Genomic DNA, 27,996 nt, shown 5'->3' on the forward strand with positions numbered 1-27,996 from the left:
CAGGTAGACACCATGGGCGCCGGGTGTCGCGAGATGACTCCCGGCCACCGTAGGCGTGGGTCTGTGGGCGGTGAGTTCGGGTGGCTCATCGTCCCTCTGTCTACTTAGACGACAGACCCGTGTCGACGGCGCGCGTTGTTCCACGCGCTCCTCAAAGAGATGTCAGCAACCCCAGCGGGGCCCAGCAGGGCCAAGGCCTGCCGGGGCTGCGGGTTGTTCGAAAGAGATACCGCGGCCCTGGTACATAAAAGGCCTATGACGGAACACGACGGTTTTTAGTCAGTAAGAGTCTGACACTCCCTCACCGCTGCTAACCCACAGCGGGAGGGGTCATTTGATGATTTTTGAGGTCGGAAAAAAAAAAAGGTTAAAGTAGCTCCATCTGTGGTAAATAAAATACATCAAATTTGTCAAAGGAGCGAGGTGGTAAATGACAATATTTACCATACATTCTTTATAGAGGACTAGCTTTTGCCCGCGACTTCGTTCGCGTGGAATAGTGACTTCCGGCAGATTTGTGTGTAATGACACCATTGCGCGATTAACGCCATCTATCTACGGAGCATAGGAACAGCTCGACATTTGACCAATAGATGGCACTGTATGTCCGTAATAAATTTTATTTTTTATTTTTATTTTTTGTAATAAAAACTATCCTATGTCCTTTCTCAAGTTTCAAACTATGTCTGTACCAAATTTCACACAAATCGGTTCAGTAGTTTAGGCGTGAAGAAAAGACAGACAGACAGACAGAGTTACTTTCGCATTTATAATATTAGTTTGGATTATTATTTCAACAGATTGAGTTGTGTATTTTCCGTAATTCACCATATTTTAACACGTAGTGTAATTTTTCGATAGACATTTCAATAGTGTTTGTCAGTTTGCCGTGCCACATCAAAATCCAACTATAATAATTATTACCTTGATGAAAAGAAAATTAATAGTTCTCAGCCAAAAAAACGGTGACATCTAAATTATTTTTTGAACATTATGTCAAAAATGATGACTTTAGTGGCACAATTAATTATCATTTAAAGTTACAGATGATGGAGTTCATATCAGGATTTTTTCATAAACATACTTTAGCTTATCTTCCACTAATGTGGTGGCCTTAAAACAAATTACTTTGAGTGAGTAGTATTAAGTAGACCTTAATTATTTTTTCTGATGCAAAATATGTAAACTTAATCCTCGAAGAAATGAGAATATATCTCTCGCAAGCGCTGCTAAGCTTGAGGTAGGTAATGTAGGATTCTGTGGCTTTAAAAACAAGCCCAGATACAAAGCGCAGATAAGAAATGGGAGCTTTCTCTATTTAATACCATACACACGTAAAATGCTTTATGCGTCTGAAAACGTACAAATTACGCGCCGCATACCAGAGACATGCTTACTTTCAACTTCTGATCGCAAATACACTGTTCACGATTACGAACAGTCTCAGTAAGACCCGAGCCAAGTCTAAAAAAAAACCTTTTATATAAAACTACGTTTGATGTCATTTAATCACAAAGACAGAATTGTTCTCTGTTGCAAATCCTATCCACCTATATCCTATCCTAATCTAGAATGCATTGTAGATGTGCATTGCACAAAAACCAATGGTATCCTATTCGAGAAGTCAAAAGAGTTGACCTGCCAACGTCAGCTTCTGCGCTAAGCAAGTGTTCTTAATAGTACCATCAGAATTACATTCATCGTTGAATGAGGTGAATAAATTTTCAGAAACCACAATAACAGTAGGAGCCAAAGCGTATTATAGAGCTCTGATTGGCCCCGGGTGACCAAGTCAGGTCTGATTTGTTCGTTCATCAGATCTTTGAAAGTGTTTCGGTGGATACTTACTGTCGTCCTGTTTACGTGTGACACAAAATATGGTATATAAACGTCCTCCGCAAGAGCGAAATTTTCCCGGTGTGCGGTAGTGACGCACAGTATACAACACTTATGTTTCTTTTGATTTGCTGGCTCCACCAAGAAATGACAAATCGCGAGCGTACATTTTGAAAATCTTGGCAAAACTGCAGGTTTTAAGTACGAACACATGAAGTGGACTCTCACAGATACGTACATTTTGCCTATTCGTGAACTAATGCAAACATTTCGGTGGAGTCCCGGCTTAGGCCACCACATTAGGCGTGCGCGATCCTCGGGCGTGTGAGTAGCGCGGGCGGCGCGCGTGCGTCGCGAGCGCGCTGCGTGAGCGTCGCGTTTTGCTGCCCTGTGGCATTTGCAGCTCCTTGACGTTTAACTGCTAAGGCGTTTAGCGGGCGGCGGGGATAGCGGGCGAAGGGGTAAAAACGCAACTCGAGCGCCGAGTGCTCGCCGCGAGCGTGTCGCTTGCACTCTTCACACATGCCGCAGGGCAGCAAAACGCGACGTTCACGCAGCGCGCTCGCGACGCCCGCGCTACTCACACGCCCGAGGATCGCGCACGCCTAATGTGGGGTCAGCTTTACCATAGTGAGTAAATGAAACTATCCTACCCTATGTGCCTGCTGATGATGATGACTCATTTTATCATCCATCCAGCTATTCCCCAACTATGTTGGTGTTGGCTTCCAGTCACCGAATCTGTTTGAGTACCAATATTTTGCTTGGAGCGACTACCTATCTACCTATCTTCAATCCAGTCAACTACACAAGACGATATCCATGGTAAGACTGACAGACTTTCTGGCTTCTGATTAGTCGCAGCAGCTGCAGAAAATGTACAAATGACAGCTTTGTCAGACTCAAAGCATATAGACATAGATTATAGCTGTTTCCTGTGAAAATTACTTACGCACCATACGTAATAATTTTCCAAATTGGCTGACTAGATCCAGAGATATTCACAACGTCACAAACTTTACTTCTTTTGTTTAGATAAATGGTCACATCCACAACACAACCTTGATCAATGAATCTATGCGACTGCTAAGTGCTAATCCTAATTATACTGTCACGTGAAAGAATGCACCTACGGGATAAGTAGTACCTATTTGACTATTCTATATTGCCCACGCAGACGAAGTTGCGGGCAACAGCTAGTAAATAATAATAATAATAAGCCCCGCAGGGCATCTGAGGCGGATGACGGGGAGTAGCGACCCCGCGGGGCTATATATCCGAGTGCTCCAGGGAGAGTATACTGTCCCCCATCTCCGGCCTGCCGGAGTGAAGCATGACTGGGGATAGGTCTCCCGCCTCTTGGCTTGCCTTCATCGGCCGGTCAGAGTGGAGTCGCTAGAGTAGGGTTAGCAGCCTGCTCGGAGGGTAGGCGTCTCGTGGTAAGTGGCGAGTGGGCCGGTGATGCTGGACCCACAGGGAGCGCGTGATCTGCGTTTAAATTCCGCCGAGGTATCCTCACCCTTCAGCCGCTCATGTACCTGTTGCCCTCTTGTTGCGATTTAGCGACTGATTCCCGGGGGCCCAGTAAGTGAGTTGGCGAGTCTCCACCTGCCATTTTTACGTGTGCAAACATTGTTATCGGCAGGTGCCATAGTTCCCATAGTTATCCCCATTCCCAGTCCATTAGCATCCCATCCAAATAGCCCTAGTAGTGTTATTCCATATTTAGCAATAGTTTAGCGAGTTATGCCCGATTCGTCATTTTAGTGATTTGGCATCCATAAAAAACGTGTCCCAGTTTGTCAGTCAATAAAATATTTTATTTTGCTTAGTCCCAATTGGTCATCCGTACTTTATTTTGTAAAAAGTACTGTCAACAAGATAAGCTGTACGATATTGTATTACGTTTTTTTTTATCTATGTTGGTTATGTTTTTTCCGATAATGGCAAGACGCTATTAATAAAATCGCGATTTCAACGGCGTCACACAACGCACGGCCAAAACCAAAATACCAGGATCGCATAAATCAGATGAGTAATATACCAATCAACGAGTGTCCATGGAACTGCCCACCATGTACTAGGACCGCATAACTTACAGGAGTATAGCAGTCAAGAGTGTCAGGATTTTACGTTTTTTTCCTAATTGTAGATAAACATACCAATTTACACCATGTCGATGAATTGTATTTTATGTATGTGAACCAATTTTTTGAAAATCCCGGTATAACTTATTTATATATAAAATCAGGTAATAAAACAGAAGCCTTTTATTTTCTAGAAAGAGACGACAATATATAGAAGGGGCAAAGTATGGTCCGGTTTCTATTGTTTTGTGTAAGTAACTATTTACTATTATCGGTATTAGCAAAAAAACATGTGGTGTAAATGCATTATTAGTTGGTTATTGAGTGCCCTGGAAGTGTATGTGACTTGTGACCAAAACTTAAGCACATAGGTATACATAAATAAAATATATATATTTTCTCAATTGTGTATGGATAGTAAAGCACTGGTACTCAGCTACATCCGGTTAGACTGGAAGCCGACCCCAACACATTTTGGGAAAAAGGCTCGGAGGAAGAAGTGTATGGATAGTAAGAACAAGAAGTTTAAGAAGATAATTGAACGGAAACGTTCTGTTTAACCGAACAAGGACCAATTTAAAAGAAAAACTGCAGTATGTACAACACAACTGCTGACTACATTCAAATTATTTTTGTTAATTAAATTTTATATTTATGAATATTTTTATGTATACAATCTCTTTGCTAGTTATGGGCCCCTGGTACTTTTGTTACCGGTACAAAAAGTATCGAGTCACATTTTCGGGTTTATAAAATGCCCATGTTGTCTTCACCTGTGTTTTAATGTAAACTTTATTATATGTATATGAGAACTATTAAAACCTTTACCTACATTGAAGTTTATCATTTAAAATTTCTTCTAACACTTTTATTTCTGACGGTACTCTGATACGTGAAATTTTATGCGGGTGACGAATCGGAACTCAAAATTTAAATATTAAATTATTTATTTTGCTCGAATGACCAATCGGGATTTGGTGTATGGAAAAAATAGTTGGTGACCAATCGGTACTAATGACAAATTGGGAATAACTCAGTTTAGCACAGAAGCGGGGATTGTCCTTGGCTACGTTTCTATAGTGTATACAGGGATAATCGTCGGTTTTGTGTCGCTATTTCATTAAAGTTGTCTCAAAAGGGCTTCAGCGTGTTGGCTTCGGCCCCACGTTCGCCAAGGTCAGAAAGAGGCATACACTCATAATAATAACACGTGGGAGGGTGTTCGGCGGTAATTTTGGATTGTGTGAACCGATTTTAATAATTATTTTTTTGTTTGAAATCGCCAATTTTTTGTACATCAAACACGATTGTTTTATGGGAGCCCCCCAAATATTTATTTGGGGGATCCCATACAACTCTAACTATCACGGTTCATGAGATACAGACGGACGGACGGACAGAGGAGCGAAAACAAGGGGGTCCCGTTTTACCCTTTGGGAATGGAACCCTAAAAATAAAGAATCAGACCATACTATGAGATAATATGTGATACCTACCTTTTAAATTAATGGCATAATAATGGCGTCCACGGCCGATTTCGGCCACGGCGGCTGTTCTCATTTAAGGCCAGGGGCCCGATTCTCCTAATTTTACTTAAGCGACATACGATTCATGTTCGACTCGGTTCGACTGAGATCCAATCCCGAATTCCGACTACCGATTGAAGCGTATGTGGCATTCCGCCATTTTTTCTTTGAAATAAACGTTTTTATCCTTTTCTGTCATTCAATAATGAATCATTTTGTCTGCAAATGATTTACGATTGCAAAATGATTGTACAGCAAACTACTGTATAGACCAAAATCACCAAAATAGAAGACCAATCGCAAACCAATCGAATGTCATTGGAATACGATCTTACGTCTTATATTAGTAACAGAATGCCCGATAAGGTTAAAACTGCTATTGCGATCATATTGCGATTCAATTTCTAGTCGATTTTGACAACATTTTTCTTTCTACATAGTTTCTAAACATAGATTTTTTTACAGATACCTATATTTAGAAAGTAGAAAGAAAAAATGTATTGTAGCCATTGTAGGGAGCAACGTGATTATTTTGGTCAGTTTATAAATCGTACAGAACCTTTATAATTTTAGTACCTCATATAATACAGAGTAATAACATAGGTACTCTGTGTCTAATATCCCTCTGCGTATTAAGCCCCCAGTACACATTGACCTGTTGGGCCAAGCTTTGCAATGCACAAATGTAGGCCACGATCAAATGGTGTTTACACATTGGCGCATGGCTCATGCTGTCTGGCAAACCACTTGCGATGGAGGTCGAACTAACTAAGTACTTATGACCCTTGAGTTTGTTTCGGCGTTTCTTCTCAGGGATAAGTCAGTTAGGAAATGCCGACCTCAGCGTTCTTAAAATGACGTGTAAAAGTGATGTAATGTCCAACTTGCAAAATAAATGATTTCATTTAAGGTTGCGGCTATTTCTTTGTATACTACACTAATATATTTACATATATTACTATATTTATATTATACTACACTACTATATTTACTACTATTTTTATTTTTACACGCAATACAAAAGTGTACTAACCTCAGAGGCCGGTGACGAACTAAACATTGGCCGAATGTGTAAACACCACAGGCCACGCTGGGCCACGATTCCTTTGATGTATGCCCAAAAAACCGACAACTCGCCGAATGCGCGCCAACCTTGACAAATGTCCGCCAACATGCACCAATACCCCGTGTACACATTGGTGATGGCGTGTATTTGTCACGCTTGGGCCAATGTGTACTGGGGGCTTTATGCTGGCCATACAAGCTACGGTCTACCGGAGAGGTAATCTACGCAGGTGCCTGCGCAGGTCAACCGAACAATGGTAGCGTTCAAAAAACTGCACAGGTCTATTCCCATACACATTCAGGTTCACCTGCGCAGGCATACCTGCACAGGTGGACCTCTTCGGTAGACCGTAGCGTGTATGGCCGGCATTAGACACGGGTAGTGAGTCGGTAGACGCGGCCCGGTGTGCACAGAGCCTGACCGCGTGGAGCTGTACTACTTCGAGCACGGCGCGGGCGAGTTCCTGAGCGCGTGCTCGGGCGAGCGCGTGACGCGGCTCGAGCGCGCGGCGCGGCCGGCGCAGCGCCTCGCCCGCGCCGCGCTGGCCGAGCTGCTGGCGGCGCCGCGCCTGCTGGCCGCGCTGCCCGTGGCGCTGCTGCTGCAGCTGGCGCGCTGCGCGCTGGCGGCGCTGCGCGGCGCGGCGGCGGGGCTGCTGCAGACGGCGTCCGACGTGGCGCTCAAGCCGGCGCTGGCGCTGACGTTCAACGCGCTGCTGCAGCCGCTGCTGGTGTTCGCGCAGAACGTGTCGCGCGGCGTGCGGGCGGCGCTGCAGCCGCTGGCGGCGCTGCTGGGCGACGTGGCGGAGCCGGCGGCGCGGCTGCTGGCCGCCGTGCGCCTTGTGGATGTGCGCCTTACTTGCCCGCACCATACCGTCTAGCTACCAATATTGCATTCAAATAAATATTGCTGGTTTTTATCTAAATAAAAATGCCCTGCAGTTTGGTATTCTACTGTGCTTCTTAGCTGGGGCACGATTCTACTAATTTCACTTAAGTGACATACGATTCACATCCGACTGAGATACAATCACGACTCAATTACGATTGAAGCGTATGTGGCATTCTGCTATTTTTTTTTTTTTTAATAAACATTTTTATCCGTTTGTGATTCAATAATGAATCATATTGTCTGCAAATTATTGCAATATGATTGTTGAGCAAACTACCGTATAGACCAAACGACAGACCAATCGAATGTCATTGGAATACGATTGGTCTTATATTAGTAGCATAATGACCACTAAGCTAATGCGATTCAATTTCTATTCAATTTTGACATTATTAACTTAGCAAAATCGGGCCTCTGTAGTGTTTTTTCAAGATGGTGTCTTAATAACAGTACTTAGTTTTCAGATTTTTTACTAAAATAGTTCGATTTTAATTGTAATTTTAATCAATAGATTTTAATTGTAATTTTAATCAATAAAACCTTTTATGGATTGTCAAAAAGTTATTTAGTACATAGAGTTCCTGGAAGCATTCATAAATTGTGGCCGCTATCTTCTTCGTATAAAAATGAACTTCATATATAGTTTTATCGCGTATATCATAAAGAAATTACGTCTTGGATAGAACGTAGACCTACGTAAAAAGACGCAGAGTTGTCAACAGTCGTCGCTCAGCATTGCAGGGGCCCGATTCTCCTAATTTTACTTAAGCGACATACGATTCACATTCGACTGCGATCCAATCACGACTCGATTACGATTGAAGCGTATGTGGCATTCCGCTATTTTTTCTTTGAAATAAACATTTTTATCCTTTTCTGTCATTCAATAATGAATCATTTTGTCTGCAAATGATTTACGATTGCAATATGATTGTAGAGCAAACTACCGTATAGACCAAAATAGCAGACCAATCGCAAACCAATCGAGTGTCGTTGGAATACGATTGGTCTTTATTAGTAGCATGGGCCCGATTCTCCTAAGTTAATAATGTCAAACTCGAATAGAAATCGAATCGCAATATGATCGCAATAGCAGTTTTAACCATATCGGGCATTCTGCTACTAATAAAAGACCAATCGTATTCGATTGACATTTGATTGGTGTGCGATTGGTCAGGGCCCCGATTCTCCTAATTTTACTTAAGCAACATTCGATTGACGTTCGACTCGATTCGACTGAGATCCGATCCCGACTCGATTACGATTGAAGCGTATGTGGCATTCCGCTATTTTTTCTTTGAAATAAACATTTTTATCCTTTTCTGTCATTCAATAATGAATCATTTTGTCTGCAAATGATTTACGATTGCAAAATGATTGTACAGCAAACTACCGTATAGACCAAAATTACCAAAATAGCAGACCAATCGTACGCCAATCAAATGTCAATCGAATACGATTGGTCTTTTATTAGTAGCAGAATGCCCGATATGGTTAAAACTGCTATTGCGATTAGATTTCTATTCGATTTTGACATTATTAACTTAGGAGAATCGGGCCCCAGGGGCCCAGGGGCCCCAGGGGCCTGCTATTTTGGTGATTTTGGTCTATACGGTAGTTTGCCGTGCAATCATTTTGCAATCGTAAAACATTTGCAGACAAAATGATTCATTATTGAATGACAGAAAAGAATAAAAACGTTTATTTCAAAGAAAAAATAGCGGAATGCCACATACGCTTCAATAGTAATCGAGTCGGGATTGGATCTCAGTCGAATCGAGTCGAACGTCAATCGAAGGTCGCTTAAGTAAAATTAGGAGAATCGGGCCCCTGAATGCGCGATATGGTTAAAACTGCTATTGCGATTCGATTTCTATTCAATTTTGACATTATTAACTTAGGAGACTTGGGCCCCAGAGCGCGCCCGAGCGGCTCATGAGAATTTATTATTTTGTAGACCGTATGTCCGAGCCGTAGCCGCATTCCCGGGGAACTTCTTCCTGTGCCCGGATAAAATATGGCCTACATTCACTGGGGATAGTGTAAATCTCTAATTGTGAAAGCAAATCAAATCAGTTAAGCAGTTTCAGAGCTTATACAATCCACAGAAACAAACAATCAAATCTTCCCTCTTTATAACATTAGTATAAATTATTTAACACTGGTCAAACGCTTTCATTTGATACCCATATTGAGAGAGCTATAAAAAAACAATGCAATTCAGCATTTTCTGGCGGTGGCTATCTTGGACTTTAAATAATATTATACATGATTCTACATACTAATCAAGCCCTTTCATTTGATATCCATACTGAAGGAATTGTAAAAAAAAATATGTTATTCGCCATTTTGTGGCGGCGGCCATCTTGGGCCGATATTCACCAAATAAAGCTAGGAACACTCCCGATTAATTTCATTTCAAACAAAAAAACCTAAATACATATCGATTCATCCGTTCTGGATATACAAACACACATACACGACACACCACACATACATACACACAACCATACGCGTCCAAATTATCATATTACTCTTCATAAAAAGTTTTCATTACAAATATTTTTTGTAAGTACAACAAAAAAAAATCCGATCAAAAAATAAAAAACTTAGGTAAGTTGCGGCTCCCTATCTTCCCTGTTCGGTTCTCCTGACCCCGCGCTGACCTCGGCGTGTGCGATTGGCGCGAAATTCAAATTTTACACATTGAGTGAAGAGTATAGCTTGCGCGACGCGATAGACGCGGAAGTGTAGTGGGCGGAGCTATCTAAAATCAAAAAATCCGCGGTGCGGTCTTAAGGTTTATACACCGTGACTTTTTAGTCGTCTTACAAAGGTGGTCCACTCAATCTTTCCGACATAAAATACCACTAGACACGATTATTAACTTTATAGCCTTACGTAATTAAAATAATAGGTGCAAATAAAAATACTGAAAAAAAAATGTTTACGTATCAAACGGTAGAAAGTAGGTACCTTCCCAACGCGCCGCGCTTCATTGATACAAGATTCGGGCAGCGCTCAGAACAGGGTGTTCTTATAATCTATGTCATGCATCATAATAATGAATTAATTTTTATTTTTAAATTATTCAAATCTCATAAACATTTTTTTTTTATATGAACGTTTACTAGTCATTGGATACATGAAGTGGGCTGCTGTTGTAAGACGACTATAGTTCGGCCATTCAGAGAATGCGTTCCTGACACGTCGCGATTGAACTGACGACGTAACTTTGCAATGGCGTTGCAGTTACGATAAAAATATTTTTGCTGGTTGTTTACCGTTTTAACAATTGAGGAGCATTAAAACAACATTATTATATCAATAATCAATGAATGTTATTACGTCGTCAGTTCAATCGCGACGTGTCAGGAACGCATTCTCTGAATGGCCGAACTATAAAAAGGTCACGGTGTATTAAATCGCTGTCTTCAAATGCGCTCCGATGCGCATCCAGCAGTGTGGGCTGGGCCTTGAAGTGCGCAAAGAATATTGTCATTTTCTTTACAGAGTATATATATATATATACAGAGTGTATATATATATATACAGAGTGTATATATATATATATATACTCTGTAAAGAAAATGACAATATTCTTTGCTTTAAATATCTTTCGGTATCTGGTATCTTTATCTAGTCTATATGAGGCGCATTTCGGGAAATAAAGAGTGGAGTGTGCATTTGAGTCGTGGCGTGGTAATCATGATGGATGAATAAGAAGATCGGGTGCGTTAATGATAGGCCTCGTATCGGTGGTAGCAGTTTATTGTTCACTGGCGCGGGTCGGGAGCACGCGGGCGCTCGGGCGGCGGCGCGGGCGCGGGGGCGGCGCCGGGGGCGGGGCCGGGGGCGGCGCCGGGGGCGGGCGGCGCCAGGTGCGCCACCACGACGTGCGAGTGCGCGTGCGGGCGCACGAGACCGCGCCGCACGCCCACCTGCTGCAGCTGCAGCTTGCGCACGCCCGCCTCGCCCTGCAGGATCTTGAGCTGGCGCGGGAACTGCTGGCGGTACAGCAGCGCGGCCGGCTCCTGCGGCCGCACGCGCCGCGCGGCGTCCGCCTTGCCGGCCGCCGCCACCACGATGCGCTGCGGGGCGGCGGGCGGCGCGGCGGGCGGGGGCGCCGCGCTGGGCCCGGGCGCGGCCGCGGCGCCCGCCTTCAGCTTCTCCTTGGCGATGCGCTCGGCGCGGCGCGTGGCCACGTCCATGGGCGAGGGCGGCGCGTCGTAGTCGACGCCGTGCTCGTGCAGCAGCGCCGCGTGCTTGGGGTTGTGCGGCGGCGGGTCGTCGTGGCGGCGCTTGGGCGCGGCGCGGCGACGCTCGGCGGCGTCGCGCATGGCGTCGAGGCGCGCGAGCGGCGGGCGCGGCGCGTCGTCGTCGAGGCGGCGGCGGGCGGCGGGCGGGCGGCGGTGGCGGCGGCGGGCGCGCTCGGGGTCGGCCAGCGCGTCGTGGCGGTCGCGGCAGGCGCGAGGCGAGCGGTAGGCGCGGGCGCAGGCGCCCACGAGCTCGGCCACCCACTCCCAGTTGGGCGCGAGCGCGGCGGGCGGCTCGGCGGGCAGGCGCTGCAGGCGGAGCGCGCGGCGCAGCGCCGCGTCCTCGCTGGGCGCCCAGTCGGGCTGCGGCGCGTGCGGGTGCGGGTGCGGGTGCGCGGGCGGGGGCGCGCGCGCGCGGGGGCGGGGGCGGGGGCCGGCGCGCTCGAACAGCGAGGGCGGCGCGAGGGGGGCGCGGGGCGGGGCGCGGGCGCGGCGGGGCTCGCGGCGCGGCTCGCGGCGGTGCACGGGCGGCAGCAGCGCGTCGGGGGCGGGGCCGGCGCGGTAGAGCGGCCGCGCCCAGCTGTCGCAGTACACGTCGCCGTCGCCGGAGGGCGGGGTGGGCGGACACCACATCTGTAACGGTCGAAGAGTGAAAGGGTGGACTCGCTATTGTAAGAATATTTTGTAATCTGTGATAATGGTACTTACCGGCATTCGCTCCTCGGTTCCCGAACTGCTCACCCATATCTGAACAGAAATCGTACATCTATACTTGATACGGGTGTTCGGAAGGGGTTTTCTTGGGGTTTGAGAATAAAATGATTAGCGATGTCGTAACTCAGTCTCCTAAGTAGCGCACCAAAATGCGGGTGTTCGCAGGACGGAGAACGTTGCTAAGGCCTGGCAAGCTCGTTAAAGCCACTCCCGAGGTCTACGCGAGTATGCGGGGGACGTGACTGTTAATAGCTTCGTTACAAAGGGCTGTTCCCATTGCATCCACAAAACTATCTTCAATGCGACAGATGAATAAAAAAAACTTATTTAAATATTCACATACTTCTCTACGGCCTCTAAACTATGATAGTATATTGTATTTGCTAAAAATGTTTCATGTAATTCTCTCGTTATCAAACTATTGCAAACATTTCATACATAAAATTATTTCTCTCTGACATAGTATCAAAAGAAGTCTGAAGTCCTTTGACAGGGCCGATTTTTTACTTTTATCCAAATTATTATTTTGATTAAGCATAAAAAAATAACTAAAAAGAAACAATAAAATTGGACTAATAAATGCACCACTGACAATCCTGTCAGCTGTGACCGTCCCCTGTAATATCCGGACCATGGTAATGTTACTAACGAGCTGGCCAGACTTTCTCTGCCCTTACACGCCTTCTACGAGACCCTAAAAATGGGCATTTTAAAATAATATCACCAACCAATCTTTGGCAGGTTAGTTTTTATTTGACAAGGAACCTGAACGCCTCTTTATTTCTTTAGAATATATTTTTTTAACAAACGACTACGGAGTTTATCTCTCGTACATTTCCGGTATTGACAGCGTGAGATGGATAATTAGTCAGGGCGGGACCAAGACTGTCCTTAATTTTAAATGAATAAGGCCGCTGTAAAGAAAGAAATGTGTGTGACAGCTGATGAATATTCAATAAACAATTGCACCTTCCATAAAGTTTCTCGTTAATACTATATTTTCCATAAATAACCTACAACTAACAACGGGCATCACCTTATAATTACATCGTTGTCAAATTAATAAAACGTGTAATAAATAGGCTTTTTTGTGTCTCTGTACCCTAAAGATTCCGAAACTATTGAACCTGATTTGAAAAAAAAAAAACTTTCAGTTTTTAGAAACAAAATAGCGAAGCACGTACGCTACTTCATAAAACAATGGAAAAAGTTTAGAATACTATATTCCTCAACTTAATCTGTTTCTGTCTTACTGGCCATCTAATAGCCCGGATTTAAATCCTATACAACACCTATATGTGGTGTGAAGTTAAGAAAGCAGGGAACTATACGCGATTTTTTTAGAAGAGTCAAACTCCGTGACTTACTTGACCACTTGAGTTTCGGTTTCGGCCGAAACTGTCGGACTCTTAGTTCTTTGCGCGAGTCCGACTCGCACTTAGCCGGTTTTTTTTGTTATTAATTACACTTCGCAAACATAAGCATATTATCTGGTACTAAGAACCGAAACACGAAAGTATTGAATTATTATTTATGAAAAAAAAAACTAAGTTTGAGCAATGAAAAATTTCACAACTACCAAATCTACTTATATAGGAAATAGTAAATAATTATATTCATATTTCAAAATTTATAACTTCAATTATTTTTCTAGGATGATGATATCCACTTTGACAACAAAAAAAATCTAAAATATTGATGTTAATACAAACTCATAAGTCCATGTCCGACGTAATTATATCTCACTCCATCACATGTCTACGCTATATGTATTATTTTCATCATAGCCAATCTATCAAATGGTAGTGGTATAGTGTGATGAGCATATAAGGTGTAGAGTATAAGAGAGAGGTGATGTCATGTATAACCAATGTATCGTTAGTTATTAGAATAGTTAGTAATAAATGGAATATCGTCCTACACACACAAGTCTTATAGTGTCTCCTTGTGGAACGCTAAACTGATGTACTAAAAGATTTTTTTTTTTTACTTTTGCCCAACACAGAACTTTTCCTATATCATATTTATGTACTAGCTGTTGATTTACATCTGTGCAATATTTCAGGAGGTTGACATAAAATTCGTAAATAATCGATTGGAATTTCGATAGACGGGAAATCGCTAATATGTTAACCCAATTTTATGAATGATTGTTGCGAATGCTTTGTGTTTGCGTTTGTTTGAAGGCGCAGCGCGGTTTCAAAGCCAGTAACACACACGCCGAGCTTAAATACGTCTAGATGACGCTGACGGATTTCCGTTAGTAAATTTTAAAATTTTAAAACAAAATTACGTACCAATGTTTTTTTTTTTATTTGGGGCCAGAATTCGAATCGAATCCGTGCATAATTACTCTTCCTTGAATTTTGCACGGATGCAAATCAACAGCTTGTATACGTTCACAATAATAATCATTTGAACTAGTGATTAACACCCAATCTGTTTTAGTTGTCCGTTACGGGAATCGAACCCAGGAACAGGTAGCGCAGCAATAGATTGTTGCGACCGTCGTCACCGAGAAATGTACGGCTGGTTACGTATGAGCGAGGCGGGAGGGACGGTCGCCGGCCCGGGGCCGACTCGGTTCGCCCGTAAATGCTTGTACGCCGTACATCCCTGACGTTCTGATCGGTGCCGCAGTTTGCCGATCACGAGGAAACACCGCCGTCTCGGAGACATTCAAGCATTTACGGACGAACGTCGAGCGGCACCGAAACTTCGAACGTCAGAAATATAAAACGCACGAGTCTTATGTCAAAGTCATTTATTATCATCGTTAGGTTTCGGCTTAGCGTCGGTCGCGTCGGCCGGCGCGCGGGCCAGCCACGCGTCCAGCGTCCCGTTGCGCAGTCGCCGGCCGCCGCCGCCGCCGCCGCGGTCCAGCGCCCACAGGTCGATGTGCACGCCGCCGCGCGAGCGCGTGCGGGCCGTGGGCGGCGACGGCGGCGGCGACGGCGGCGGCGGCGGGCGGCGGCGGCGACGCACCTGCGCGCGCGCGTCGCTGCGCGCGTACGTCAGCGCCGGCTCGCGCGCGGCGGGCGACTGGCTGCGCAGCGCGCGCCGCGCCTGCTCCCACTCGCGCAGCTGGCGCCGCATCTCGCCCAGCGCCGCGCGCTCCGCCTCGGTGGCCGCCTCGCTGCTCTCCACCAGGCGCATGGCGTACTTCTCGATGGGCGTGAGCTGCGGACGGAAGGCAGGTGAGTACGCGTGGTGCGGACGGCGGACGGCACGGCTAGACAGACACACAGACACGGACCTGGCTCATGAGCGCGGCGAGGTCGTCGGGGTCGGCGCGGGCGGCGGCGCGGGGCTCGTCGTCGAGCGGCAGCGTCTCGTCGAACTCGGCGAGGTCGCCCTGGGCCTCGGCCCGCGCGGCGGTGGCGGCGGCGGCGTCGGCCTCGTCCTCGGCGGCGGCGAGGGCGGACTCGAGCTCTCCGCCGGCGGCGGGTTCGGCCTCGACCGTTTCTGTTTCACCATTTTCAGCCTCGGAACCGAATAGTTCTTTGATGTTGGCCTATAACGACACACTTTATTATATTTATTTGTATTTACGTGGGTAAACATATAGCTTATGTATTTTACCATATTTTACTTACTCTATGATCGTACTGAGCTAGGGCTCAAAAATATTAAAATGTAGGGTTTTTTCGCGACAATTTCAGCTCAATCCGTAACAAAATTGCATCATAGATTTAAAGTTAAATAAAAACTCCGTCGGTTCAAACGCATGCTTACGACAGATAGAGTACAGTAGGGTTCTGACCGAGCGTAGGTAGGAGGTGGTGAAGTGTCCGTCCTCGATGGCGAGGTGGCCGAGCGCTCGCTTCTGCTCCGCCTTGCGCAGGATGTTCTCCTCGACGGTGGCGGCGGTGACGAGGCGATACACGTGCACGTCGCGCGTCTGGCCGATGCGGTGGCAGCGGTCCTGCGCCTGCGCGTCCATCGTGGGGTTCCAGTCCGAGTCGTAGAACACGACCGAGTCCGCGCCCGTCAGGTTCAACCCCACGCCGCCGCTGCGCGTCGACAGGATGAACGCGAAGATACGCGGGTCCGCGTTGAAGCGGTCCACGAGCGGCTGCCGGCGGTCCACGCGCGTGGCGCCGTCCAGCCGCAGGTAGGCGTGGCCGTGCATGGACAGGAACGCCTCCAGCACGTCCAGCACGCGCGTCATCTGCGTGAAGATGAGCACGCGGTGGCCGGCCGCCTTCAGGCGCCGCAGCAGCGCGTCCAGCGTCTGCAGCTTGCCGCAGTCGTACTGCAGCAGGCGCGGGTGCGGGAAGGCCACGGCCAGCCGCGACGCCGGCGCGTGCAGCAGCGCCAGCAGCCGCCGCGCCGGCGCCGCCGCCGCCCGCTCCACGCCCGCGGCCGCGCGGCGCCACGCGCTGGCGCCGGCGCCCGCGCCCGCCACCAGCGTCGCGGCGCCAGCGCGTACGCCACAACAGCACACGCAGAACCTGTACCACCCAACATGCTCATGTATCACAATGAAATTGTCTGGGTTCGCGCTTACATCAAACTGATTACACAAGTCAGCAAGAAAAAAAAATTCTTTGAGTCTGTTATTTAATGATTATTTTCTGATTGTATACATCGAAAAAAAAAAACAGTAACTCTATTTATAATAAATAAAGTTTGCTTTTGTTCCTTCAAAAAATGTAAAACGAATATTATAGTGTTTTAGCAGTTTTTTCAGGAGCCGTTGCATATAAGATACAGGAGAGGGGTAGGGGGGGCTGTGGGAGTGAAACGGGAGTGACAAACTGTCACCGGCAGTGTGCGCTTTGCAAAGGAATAACGTATTTTATGTGTCGTGAGGCCTAAAAGTCTTCCAAAAATTGCAAAAATCCCGTGGACTCTTTTTGTTATATTTGCTGCGAATTCATTAAAGTGAGAGCCAAAAAAATTTGTTTGTCGTCAAATACGAGCCTTTGTGAAGACTACGAAGCTTATTTAAATTTACCCCGAGCTTATTACTGATATGCTTCACAACTTCAAAGTTATGGGTTGCAGAATGTCTTTGAAAGTCCACATGCTACATGCTCATTTGGATAACTTGAAGAACAACTTAGGTGCATATTCAGAAGAGCAAGGGGAACGTTTCCACCAAGCTGTAGTGAACTTTGAAAAGCGTTATCAAGGACAATATAATGAAAACATGATGGGTAACTACATTTGGTATAGTTATGGGCATGGATATTGAGCCCTGATCTTCACCTGTGCAGAAGTGATTTATTAGTTTATTGCCTTATGTGTACAGTGCGCAAAGCTATCTCCACTCTTCCACCGAGAGCTCAATATCCGTGCCGATAACTATAGCTCATACGAAAAAGTTCCAACTTACACAGAAGAAAAACCAAGTCTGTTCATTTTGAAAGTCTTTTTTGTATTTCTGGGGTTTCCATATGCCGTCTTGTATAATTAAAGTCAATAAAAATATATGAATTCAAAATTGTTTTCCTTTTACATATAATTGAAATTAAAAAATAGAGCTTTTTCATAAAAAAAAATTTCGTTTTAGTAACTACAAAAGCAAACTTTACTAGATAATAAAGTTTTTTCTAAGTTAGGCATAAGTAATCAAAATAAATGTATAAAAAAAAGTAAGGCTCAAATATGTTTTGCGAGTAGTCGACGGCGGCTCGGTCGGACTCACCTATCGATAAGGTCACGCAGGTCCGAAAGCACGTCCGTCACCGTCCGCGCGGACAGCGGCGCCGGACCCGCGCACACCGCCGCGCGCAGGTCGGCGCCGTACAGCGGCAGCCGCCAGCAGCGCCGCTCGTTGCACGCCGCCAGCCGCCGCGCGCACGCCTGCCGCCGCGCCGCCAGCCGCGCCGCCGCGCCCGCCGCCGGCGCGGCCCGGGGCGGCGCGGGCGCCACGCGCGGCCGCGGCGGCGCGGGCGCGGGCGCGGCGTGCGGCGGCGGCGGCGCGCGCGGCACGAGGCGCAGGTGCAGGCGCAGGCCGGCGGGCGGCACGCGCGGCGGCGAGGCGCGGGCGGGCGCGGCGCAGAGCTCCTCCACGAGGCGGCGCGGCGGCGCGAGGTGGCGGGCGCGGTGCGCGGCGAAGGCGCCGGCGCCGGCCAGCTCGAGCGAGGCCAGGTCGCCGCCCAGGCGCGCGGCCAGCTCCACGCGCTCGGCGGGCCCGGCCAGCAGCGCCAGCGCGGGCACGACGAGGCGCAGGCCCGGCTCCTGCAGAGGCGAGGATACGGGCCGCGGTTCGAACAGGTCGGGGTGGTTGCACACCTTACGCAGCTGCATGAGCACGTTGATGACGCTCAGCAGATGGCCGGACGCCAGGCTCTCCTTGGTCCTGCGGACAGGGCGGGCGTGAGGGCGGGCAGCGGGCGCGGACGCGGAAGCAGGGCGACACTCACTTGGCTCGCGACATGAAGTCATCGTAGAGGAAGCGCTGGCGCTTGGAGAGGCGGCACAGCAGCACGTGCTCGTACTTGCGCGGCATCTGACGCTCGACGTCCTGTTTGAGGCGGCGCAGCAGGAAGGGACGCAGCACCTCGTGCAGGCGCCGCACCAGCGCCTCGTTGTAGCGGTTGGAGCCGTCGGCGATGCCGGCCACCTCGCTGAACCACTCGCGGAACTCAGAGTGCGAGGCGAACACGTCGGGCATGAGGAAGTGCATCAGCGACCACAGTTCCAGCAAACTGTTTTGCAGCGGCGTGCCGGTCAACAACAGTCGTCTGCAAACATTTACTATTAGATGTTTGGAACTCCCATCTTACCACATACCCAAAAGTTATTTTTTTTTTTAATATTACTTTGAGAGTTCTGAAGGAAGTTACTATTAAAAACCTGCCAACAGCGTGTCGGCTCAGTGTAGGGTTCCGAAGTTTTCAGAGTATAGCCCATACTACAATAGCCCAATTGAAGGATAAACTAAATGTGTGTTTTGGGTTTTCAGTGGTAATTTTGGATTGCGTGAACCAATTTTAAGAACGTAAATATTTAAGAAAATATTTTACGGCATTTATGATATTTGATTTTAAGTCTGAAAAGATTACATAAGTTGTACAGACATTGTTCTAAATACATATACATGTTTCACTCACCTCTCTGTTTGAAAATTTAATAGCATCTGCCACCTTTGAGATTTGAAGTTTTTAATGTTCTGTGCCTCATCGAGAATCAAATATTTCCAACGTTTTCTTCGAAAACTTTGATGGTCCTGCACTACGAGTTTATACGAGGTTATACACACATGAAAAGAGTTCGCTTTAGTCCACCCGACACGTTTCATCTTGCGTTCCTTTATAGTGCCGTAGTAAGTGAGAATCTTGAAGGCGGGACACCACTTCTTGAACTCCATTTCCCAGTTGAGCACCACGGAGGTGGGCGCCACCACCAGGTGCGGGCCCCAGTCGCCGCGCTCCTGCGCCAGGTGAGCCAGCAGAGCGATGGTTTGCACCGTCTTGCCGAGCCCCATCTCGTCCGCCAGGATGCCGTTCAGGCCGCGCGCGTACATGGTGGCCAGCCAGTGCAGCCCCACGTGCTGGTACTCGCGCAGCACGTGGCGCAGCAGCCGCGGCACCGGCGTGGCCACGGCCGTCTCCGACAGCGTGGTGCCCGTGGGCTGCAGCGACGCCGCCAGCACGGCCGCCGCCTCCACGCGCCGCTCCGACGCGTCGCCCGGCGCCGCGTCCGCCGCCGGCGCTTCCTCCATCAGCGCCTCCAGCGCCTCCGACGCCGCCGACGACTCGCTGGCGTCCGACTCCGAGTCGGAGCTGTCGCTGGAGGAGGAGTCGGCGGAGCGCGCGGGCGAGGAATCGGCGTCGCGCGGCGGCTGCGCGTAGCGGCGGCGCAGCTCGTCCAGGCCGAGGTCGGCGTCGCGGCGCAGCTGTGCCAGCTCGGCGCCGGCGTCGCCGCGCTCGCGTCGCTCCTGCGCGGCGATGGAGCGCTCGTCGTCGGCGGAGTCGTCGGCGTCGGGCCCGTAGTCGGAGGGCGGCGGCGACTGCGCCAGGTAGCCGGGCGGCAGCAGGTCGCGCAGCGGGGCGCTGGAGTCGCGGCGCAGCGCCTCCAGCTCGGCGGCGTGGTCGGCGGGCGCGTCGCGCTCGGCGGCGGCGATGGTGGACTCGTCGTCGTCGGAGGCGCCGCGCGGCGTGAAGTCGTCGTCGGGCGGCGGCGCGGCGAGGTTGGCGGCGAGCTGGCGCGAGTATCGCTCGGTCTTGTCGACGATGTAGCTGAGCTGCTCGTCCAGCGCCTGCTTGCGCGCCCGCTCCACGCGCCGCACTCGCTTCCACTCCACCAGCTGCACGAGACGTCCGAGATCAGTGCATTACTTACTGCGCAAACTATTTATGTAGTTGATAGACCTTATTTCGTAATATGAGGTATGGTATCCCTCAAATATGACCTGCCTAAATTCAGTATACAACATCTGCCTAGCCTTTTCCCAATCTTTGTTGGGGTCGGTTTCCAGTCTTAAATCGATGCAGCTGAGTACCAGTGTTTTACAGGGAATGAGTATGCATCTGACATGATTATACGAGTGGCTTTCTAGCTTTGGACTACCAGTATCGACAGCCATTGAACGTCGTTAGCGTGCCTACATAGAACAATAAAAAGTCAAATACTAAAATTTCTACCTTTTCTACATTGGACCAAAATGTTCTTATTTCCTTAGCTGCAAAAGCAGCAATTTTTCTAAGCTGTATTTCTTGAGCTTTTTCTGCTTTCTGTGCTGCTATAGCTTTATCTTGGAAATACTTTTGAACTGCTCGAGCACACTGCAACAAAGGTTTGAAAAGAAAATAAGAAATAAACTTAAATGACATCTCACAACTATAGGTTCTGGGCTACAAAAATACCTTTTTAGCAGCCTGCTTCTTCCACTTGCGCTCGTGCGCGAAGTCCTGCGCCAGCCACGCCATCTCCTCCAGCAGGTAGTCCCAGTGCGACTTGGTGCGCGGCGGCTCCAGCACGCGCGGCAGGCGCCGCTCCGCCCACAGCCCCGCCCGCGCCAGCTCCGCCACGCGCCCCGCCACGTACGCCTCCTGCTTGGCCTTCTCCACCATCTCGTCCGCCGGCGACGCGGCCGGCGCCGGCTCGGGCGCCGCGCTCAGCGCCGCCGGCCGCCGCGCCTCCAGGAAGGCGAGCAGCTGCGGCGCCGGCGGCCGCTTGCGCCACACGGCGTAGTCCATCATGTTGCCGCCGGCCTGCAGGAAGTACAGCTCGCTCAGTTGCTCCGTGAACCTGCAAGCACAGGGCGCGTGAGCGGGGGCGCGGCGGGCGGCGCTGCGGGCGGGGCGGCGCTCACCGGTCGCGCAGGTTCCTCAGGCGCTGCAGCTCGCAGTCGAGGATGCGGCGGCGCAGCGCGGCGGCGTCGTCGGGCAGCTTGGCGCGCTTGCGCGGCGGCTCGTCGCGCGGGGAGCGCGGGGAGAGCGCGGGCGGCGCGGGGAGGGGGGGCGGCCCGCCATTGAGCGCGCTGGCGCCGCCGCCCTGAGCGCCGACGCGCTCCACACCCTGAAAGAGAATGTCATCTTATTCCACATATAATTTAACAAGCAACGCCGGGGACAAAATCCCCTTATTAGATACTAGCAGTTTTTACGCAAATAATGTAGCTTTTCAAAAAATATTTAAATCGTTTCAGAGTGTTAAGGGTACAAAAAAATGTTTCCTTTTTAACCGACTTCCTAAAAAGGAGGAGGTTTAAGAATAGTTTTTTTATGCTTTTCAGTGTTTTTGTATTAAACAAGGTGGCAAAATGGTACCCATAAAGACGAAGGGGTTTAAATGGCCTCATATACAGAGTCAACTGACCTCACTTGAATTCAAAACGTAACTTTAGGAAACTTGCAAATTCTTGGCCAAATCTGTACTAGATATATATTGAAGAGGAAACATTTGTTTTAGTTTGTTTGTTTATTTGTACCCTGTATTAAGGCTCCGAAACTACTGAACCGATTTGAAAAATTCTTTTACTGCTAGAAAGCTCTTTCCAAGTAACACAGGCTCTTTATCCACTAATGACTTTCATTTTCCTTTTTTCCTACAAAAACCCAGGTTTTCGAGTAGCTGGACAAAAACAGAGTTAACCTAAGAGTTGAGATGTTTAAACTTCTCGGATTTCTTAAAATAAATCCTCAGATCATGTACAATTGTAATTTATTTATTTTTTATTAATAATATATTTTGCTTTAAAAAATATTCCAGATACAAAAACGTTAATGAAGTGAAAACTTGTAAAAATTTTAACAATAATATGTTTAGTATGATGACGTGTGACGTAGTGACGTGTGTTTTGCAATGTGAATTCACATTCTAAAGTCATCTAGCAATCTAGATGACTTTTGTGACATTCTCCTTTAATAATAGTTTAATTAAATAAGTAGGCATAATATGTATTTGTAAGAAAAGAAATTTGGATATTACTGCATCAGAATTGTATGAGCTAAGCTACTTAATTAAAGTCTAAGATGCTTTATTCGGAGCGAAACAATTGTTCTGGCACTGGACTTTTATTTACTCCTAGTCTAGATCATCATCATTCTGATAGTTTGGGACTTTGTTGACTCATGTAGGAAAAGGAAGGAGCTTGTCACTAAATAGCTATTTCCTCCAAGTTACAGAGCATCTGAGCACCTAAGACTGTGCTTATTGTAGTCTGAATTGTCATTTATTTATACCTTCAACAGTTGTTGTGGTTAACCCCTTGCCGCATGAATTATGAAAGAGATGAAATAAAAAATATTTTTTTGCAAAAATGTGTTTATTTAAGCTTAATTAATGAGATCAAATTAACAAATATTTTTTTTTACTTATAATTAAAAAGTTATTAATTAACGCCATATATGGCTACGTATGCATTCTAGACATATAACCTTCGGCCAAATTTGGCTTCGTATGCATTTAGGACCAACGAAAGTATGAAAAATTTTATTCTTGGTGAAATTCTTTGAAACAATTACGTTTATCATTATAACACAGATAAATATTACATTTTTCACATAGTGTGAAAGAACGAAATTTAGAGCAATTTTGACATATTTGACGGGCGTTCTTCATCCAAATTGGAAAATGGCCAATCCCATCGATTCGCACGGACTCCAAAGGCAAGTCTTGATGTCGAGCTGGCTTTTTTCGTGCCTTTTTTGCGGGAACCGGAGATTCAGGAAAATAGGAGGGGGTACCACCCCGGCTGGATGTCGGAGTTCCAAGAATGCTCGATGGACGACCACGTTTCTTTTTCATAACAGCTTTTCCAGCCTTTCGCATATGTTCGGAAACGGCCAATTTGAAATCATATAGTGGCATATAAGAGTCAGAATTAATTCGGCGCCATAACAACCAAGCATTGACAAGGGTCATGTCCACCATGTGAAAAAAAATCCTCTTGTACCATTGACGAGACCGCAAATGGATTCTATAATAACCCAGCATAGAATCAAGTAGGTCTACACCTCCCATATGCTGGTTATAAACATCCACAGCTTGAGGTGAAGGTATGTAAACATATTTTTTATCTTGGCGAACATAACGCCGCTTTGTTGTTGTGGGTTCACTTCCAACATAGGCCGAAAGAAGATTCACATTCTTGTTATCGAACCAGGAAACTAAGCTCAACTTCACATTATCTATGACTGCTACCTTTTCTGCCATGCTACCACGCCCTTGCTTCTTTAGTTCCTTTTCAGAAGGCATGTTGGAATTTGGAACACGATTGAGCCGCACAGTTCCTAACGGAAGTAAACCTTTTTTATAAAGATACACTTGAAGATTTGGGCTATTAAACCAGTTATCGAAACAAACTTTATAATTTTGATGTTGTGGAACTGTCGATGTCAATCGTGTGACAACATTTGAACTTACACCAAGATCTGGCGCATCTGAAGGGTAGGAATTACTTTGGTCTCCGGCAAATATATCAAAATCATAGCTAAAACCGCTAACGCCGCTCAGGACTTGGTTTTTGTATCCCCATTTGTGAGGTTTAGCAGGGTTATATTGTTTTAATTCATGACGGCACTTGGTAGGGATTATTTGCTCATCTACGGCTAAAAACTCTTCTTTAGGGACTAGCATCAAACGTTCGCGAATCATATCCAATAAAGGCCGAATTTTAAATAATTTGTCATGTCCATCTTGCCCTCGGGGTACAAAGTTTTCGTTATTATTAAAATGAATAAACCTTTTGATTAATTCAAATCGGTTACAAGTCATAATTTCGTAGACCTGTGCCTGTCCAACTTCTTTTGACCAGTACTTTCGGGTTGCAGGTAACTTTACGCAGGACATAAAAATTACGATTCCTATAAATTTTTCGACTTCATCGCTCGTAATCATGGCTGGTTTGTTGATATTTTCTTGAATAGACTTGAGGTTACTCTGCTCCGTAATAAAGTCAATAATATCAGCTGTGAACAAGAATTGGAACACGTCTGCTGGAGAATCCAGTTGTTTTATGGTATCTGGTAAATCTGTGATACCCGTGAATTGAAAATTGTTGACATCATAAGCTGGCATTTTTCCTTTTTTCCAGGTAACCCGTTTTTTGTTAAGATTTTTTCCTTTAGATTTGGAAGTTGTTGCTGTCTGAAAATTTATCAAAGGGACGTCATCTTCTTCAGAAAAATCTGATTCTGATTCTGGTATAATAATGTGTCTTTTTGGAGGTAAACGAATGGAGCCAATATTACAATTATCGTCACAATCCGAATCAATATCATCATCACTAACGTCACCATCACCTGGAATAATGTTCACATGCTTTGCAGTGCCATAAAAGCGTGCTGGGTCCATTTCTAAAACAAAAGAGAAAGAAGCCTTCAATGCATACCAAGCCAAATATGACAGTGTCACTTTTGATTATAATGCATACGAAGCCAAATATGGCAATTTTGAAAAAAGTTGAAAATTACGTGAAAATATGCAACACAAAGCAAAAATCAAACATTCACCGCATAAAAGAAAGATTAAAGAATACTGTAATATTTTTTTTCAAGCGTTTACTCACCTTTATGGTATTTATTTTGAAATTACAAAGTAAGACTTTTTTCACTGCACTTGGTCCGCCTCACGCGCTCAACATAACCTTAAAAATATTTGACAGCTGTCATTTGACATGAATTAATTAATTACCTTCCGTTTCCCAATGAAATTTTGGTTCTGTTAATGGTCTGATTTTTTAAATATTACATACCGATAGCTTGTAAAAAAAATGTAAACTTGGTCGTCCATATATGGTATCGTATGCGGTAAGGTGTTAAGTCACACCTGATAACAAGATTGTGCAAAACATGGTGCCTGGAAAGTTACAAAGTTGGAGCGTCCAGCCAGAAATCCATAGGGTATATAGGAGCCATATCATATTATCACAAAAATAGGTTATGTTGATTTTAAAGATTATTTACATCAGGGAACAGAGGGGTGTTTTTTGGCCATCTCCTTTATAAAAAAATATTTTTAAGCAATGGCTTCAGCATTTTAATTCACACAATAATTAACTCATTACACAATATGGTTTCACAAAGGGTTGCTTGGCAATGGATCCAGTGTTCCTCTACTGAAACACATATTCAGTGGATGGGAGAAGTCACAGACTGAAATCAATGTGTTCTGTGATATTTCTAAGGCTGCATCCAACATTAAAGACTTACCCAGAAGCTAAATTAATATGGTATTGATATAATATGTAGTGCACTTAGTGTAACTAGTTCCTAAACGCTAGAATGCAATGTGTATTGTTATCATCTGCCTAACCTTTTCACAACTTTATTGGGGTCGGCTTTCAGTCTAACTGGATGCAGCTGAGTACCAGTGTTTTACAAGGAGTGTTAAGTTAGATTAATTCAACTCAATTCACTCCAGTTATTATATTAGTTCCTGGTTCTTTATGTTTACAGTCCACTCTAATGATACATTGATTGGTATATTTTAGACAGTAAGTATGAATATATTTTTTCTGTGTGCAAGACATTGAAGTTTTGGTCAGTGGGTCGTCTTAGGGGCTTAAATAATTTTTTAAAGCAAAGTCTTCAAGGAACCAAGCAACTATTCCTACAATTAGCAACTCCCTAACTGATCTCCTCAACACAGTTACCCAGGTGACCTGGTACCCCTAGGTAAGACTGGTTATCACACTAACTGGAAATTGCAATTAAATTGTGATTGATAGCTGTGATGCTGAGAAGTTTTTTCATCACCACTTTTTTTTACCAGCCATAACACTAAAAAGTTGTGAAAGGGTGGTTTTTGGGAGTGCTGTACTGTAAATATTACTTTGTAATATTATTTCAATAAATGATCTTGACTTATTCACAACACAAAGGCAATTGCCCCCAATCAGAATGGAAGATGAGAGCCTTCCTCACCAAAACTCACACAGAAGTATGACAGAATGATTCCATTAACAAAAAACTAGACAAACTTAAGATAAAATATAAAAGTTTATTGTTGTTTGGGTACATCCAGTTGTTAAGTTTGCTTGTTGGTTGGTTGTGCTGGTCACTCCTCTATCACACATGTGCAATAAATGCAGAACATAATACTCCATCTGCTCCTAGTATGGGACTAAATAGAAATTCATGCAGTCAGAGAAGCCCATCCAAACACAAGCTCACACAACAGCTAACAATTCTCAACCATGTTAAATTCTATTGTAATTTATTTATTTTTTTATCACAAGAAGGCACCTCATTTGGACTGTAATAAATTTGTTATTATGATCAGGGCTTGTGCTACTTCAAACATCAACAAATTGACACAATAGAGTAAATTAAAATAGATAGCTGTTCAAAGAACACTAAAGGATTACATCTGGGCGGGCAAATAAACAAGTTATAATTTCAAAATAAGGTATCTGCGTCCATAACTAAAATGAATAGCGGAAGTCAATAGTTATTGATAGAATTATAACTTGAAGATACCTAACCGAAGAGCTCACGGTTAGGTCAAAATTAGGTATCTAAATGCTACACTAAGAAAATGTACCATGAGTTGCAGAGCGATGCCGGGGGCGGGTGGCGCGGCAGGCTCATCGCGACCGCTCATATTGTGACATCGCGGGCGATTTCACTACTGACGTAATGTCTTCATTATGGAACAGAAAACACACTACACTGCACTTATTACACCAGTCTGCGTTAACAACACTTCAAAATATAATGTAATTTTCTTAATAGAAAGGTCTTCATTAGACGGTTCACAAAACACACTCAACTACACGGCGTTACACTGTGTTGTTTAAAACATAAATGACCTTTAAAATGTACAAACATAACAGCCGGATAACCCACAGTAAACAACTTTTGAAAATTTTATAGAATCCGCCATATTGGATGGAATCAATTCGTACCAAACGCGTCCGATCTCATTCAAAAAGTAATCTATAATAATAACTAATTTGAAACAGCATCACAGTCAAAAGATTTTTTTTTCAGTATCACAGATATTTAAACAATTACGTGAAAGTAATATTTTTATAATGAAATGCATCAATATATCAGACAATATTAAAATAAGTCAAATCAGTGTTGCCAGCTGCTTTTTTCTCTTACTTTGCATGCATAGTTTGCAAAGTTTGCATTGCACCAGTGTTGCCAATATGCTATTGGCAACAATCAAACGTGAGACAGCTCAAAAAGTAACATTCACGAGAAAAGTAACATTAC

General features: G+C 45.8%; 1 protein-coding gene across 2 annotated transcripts; it reads right to left on the reverse strand.

Moving 5' to 3' along the window:
• Window positions 1-11,158: 11,158 nt before the first annotated feature.
• LOC124630987 (helicase domino) lies at window positions 11,159-27,894 on the reverse strand. Of its 2 annotated transcripts, XM_047165051.1 has the most exons (13): window positions 27,681-27,894; window positions 27,317-27,415; window positions 21,642-21,847; window positions 21,193-21,577; window positions 20,971-21,111; window positions 19,438-20,633; window positions 18,748-19,068; window positions 18,027-18,683; window positions 16,137-16,827; window positions 15,630-15,887; window positions 15,359-15,553; window positions 12,368-12,406; window positions 11,159-12,292 (listed from the first exon to the last, which is right to left on the reverse strand). In XM_047165051.1, exons 2-13 carry the CDS (start codon window positions 27,374-27,376, stop codon window positions 11,180-11,182), a joined length of 5,262 nt encoding a protein of 1,753 aa, XP_047021007.1. In that variant the 5' UTR covers window positions 27,377-27,415; window positions 27,681-27,894; the 3' UTR covers window positions 11,159-11,179. The 2 variants fall into 2 exon arrangements, with proteins under 2 accessions (XP_047021007.1, XP_047021006.1); XM_047165050.1 differs by having other exon boundaries at window positions 27,317-27,894.
• Window positions 27,895-27,996: the final 102 nt, after the last annotated feature.

This window comes from Helicoverpa zea, chromosome 6 (assembly GCF_022581195.2).
Source record: "Helicoverpa zea isolate HzStark_Cry1AcR chromosome 6, ilHelZeax1.1, whole genome shotgun sequence".
Taxonomy (NCBI): domain Eukaryota; kingdom Metazoa; phylum Arthropoda; class Insecta; order Lepidoptera; family Noctuidae; genus Helicoverpa; species Helicoverpa zea.

What these genes read in the sequence shown, in the direction of transcription:
- LOC124630987 (XM_047165051.1), bottom strand. Translation starts at nt 27,376, where the DNA reads ATGAGCGGTCGCGATGAGCCTGCCGCGCCACCCGCCCCCGGCATCGCT. An exon ending in GCATCGCTCTGCAACTCATG is followed by an intron (nt 21,848 to 27,316) that starts GTACATTTTCTT and finishes ATTCTCTTTCAG; the next exon opens with GGTGTGGAGCGCGTCGGCGC. An exon ending in TTTGGTCCAATGTAGAAAAG is followed by an intron (nt 20,634 to 20,970) that starts GTAGAAATTTTA and finishes CGTCTCGTGCAG; the next exon opens with CTGGTGGAGTGGAAGCGAGT.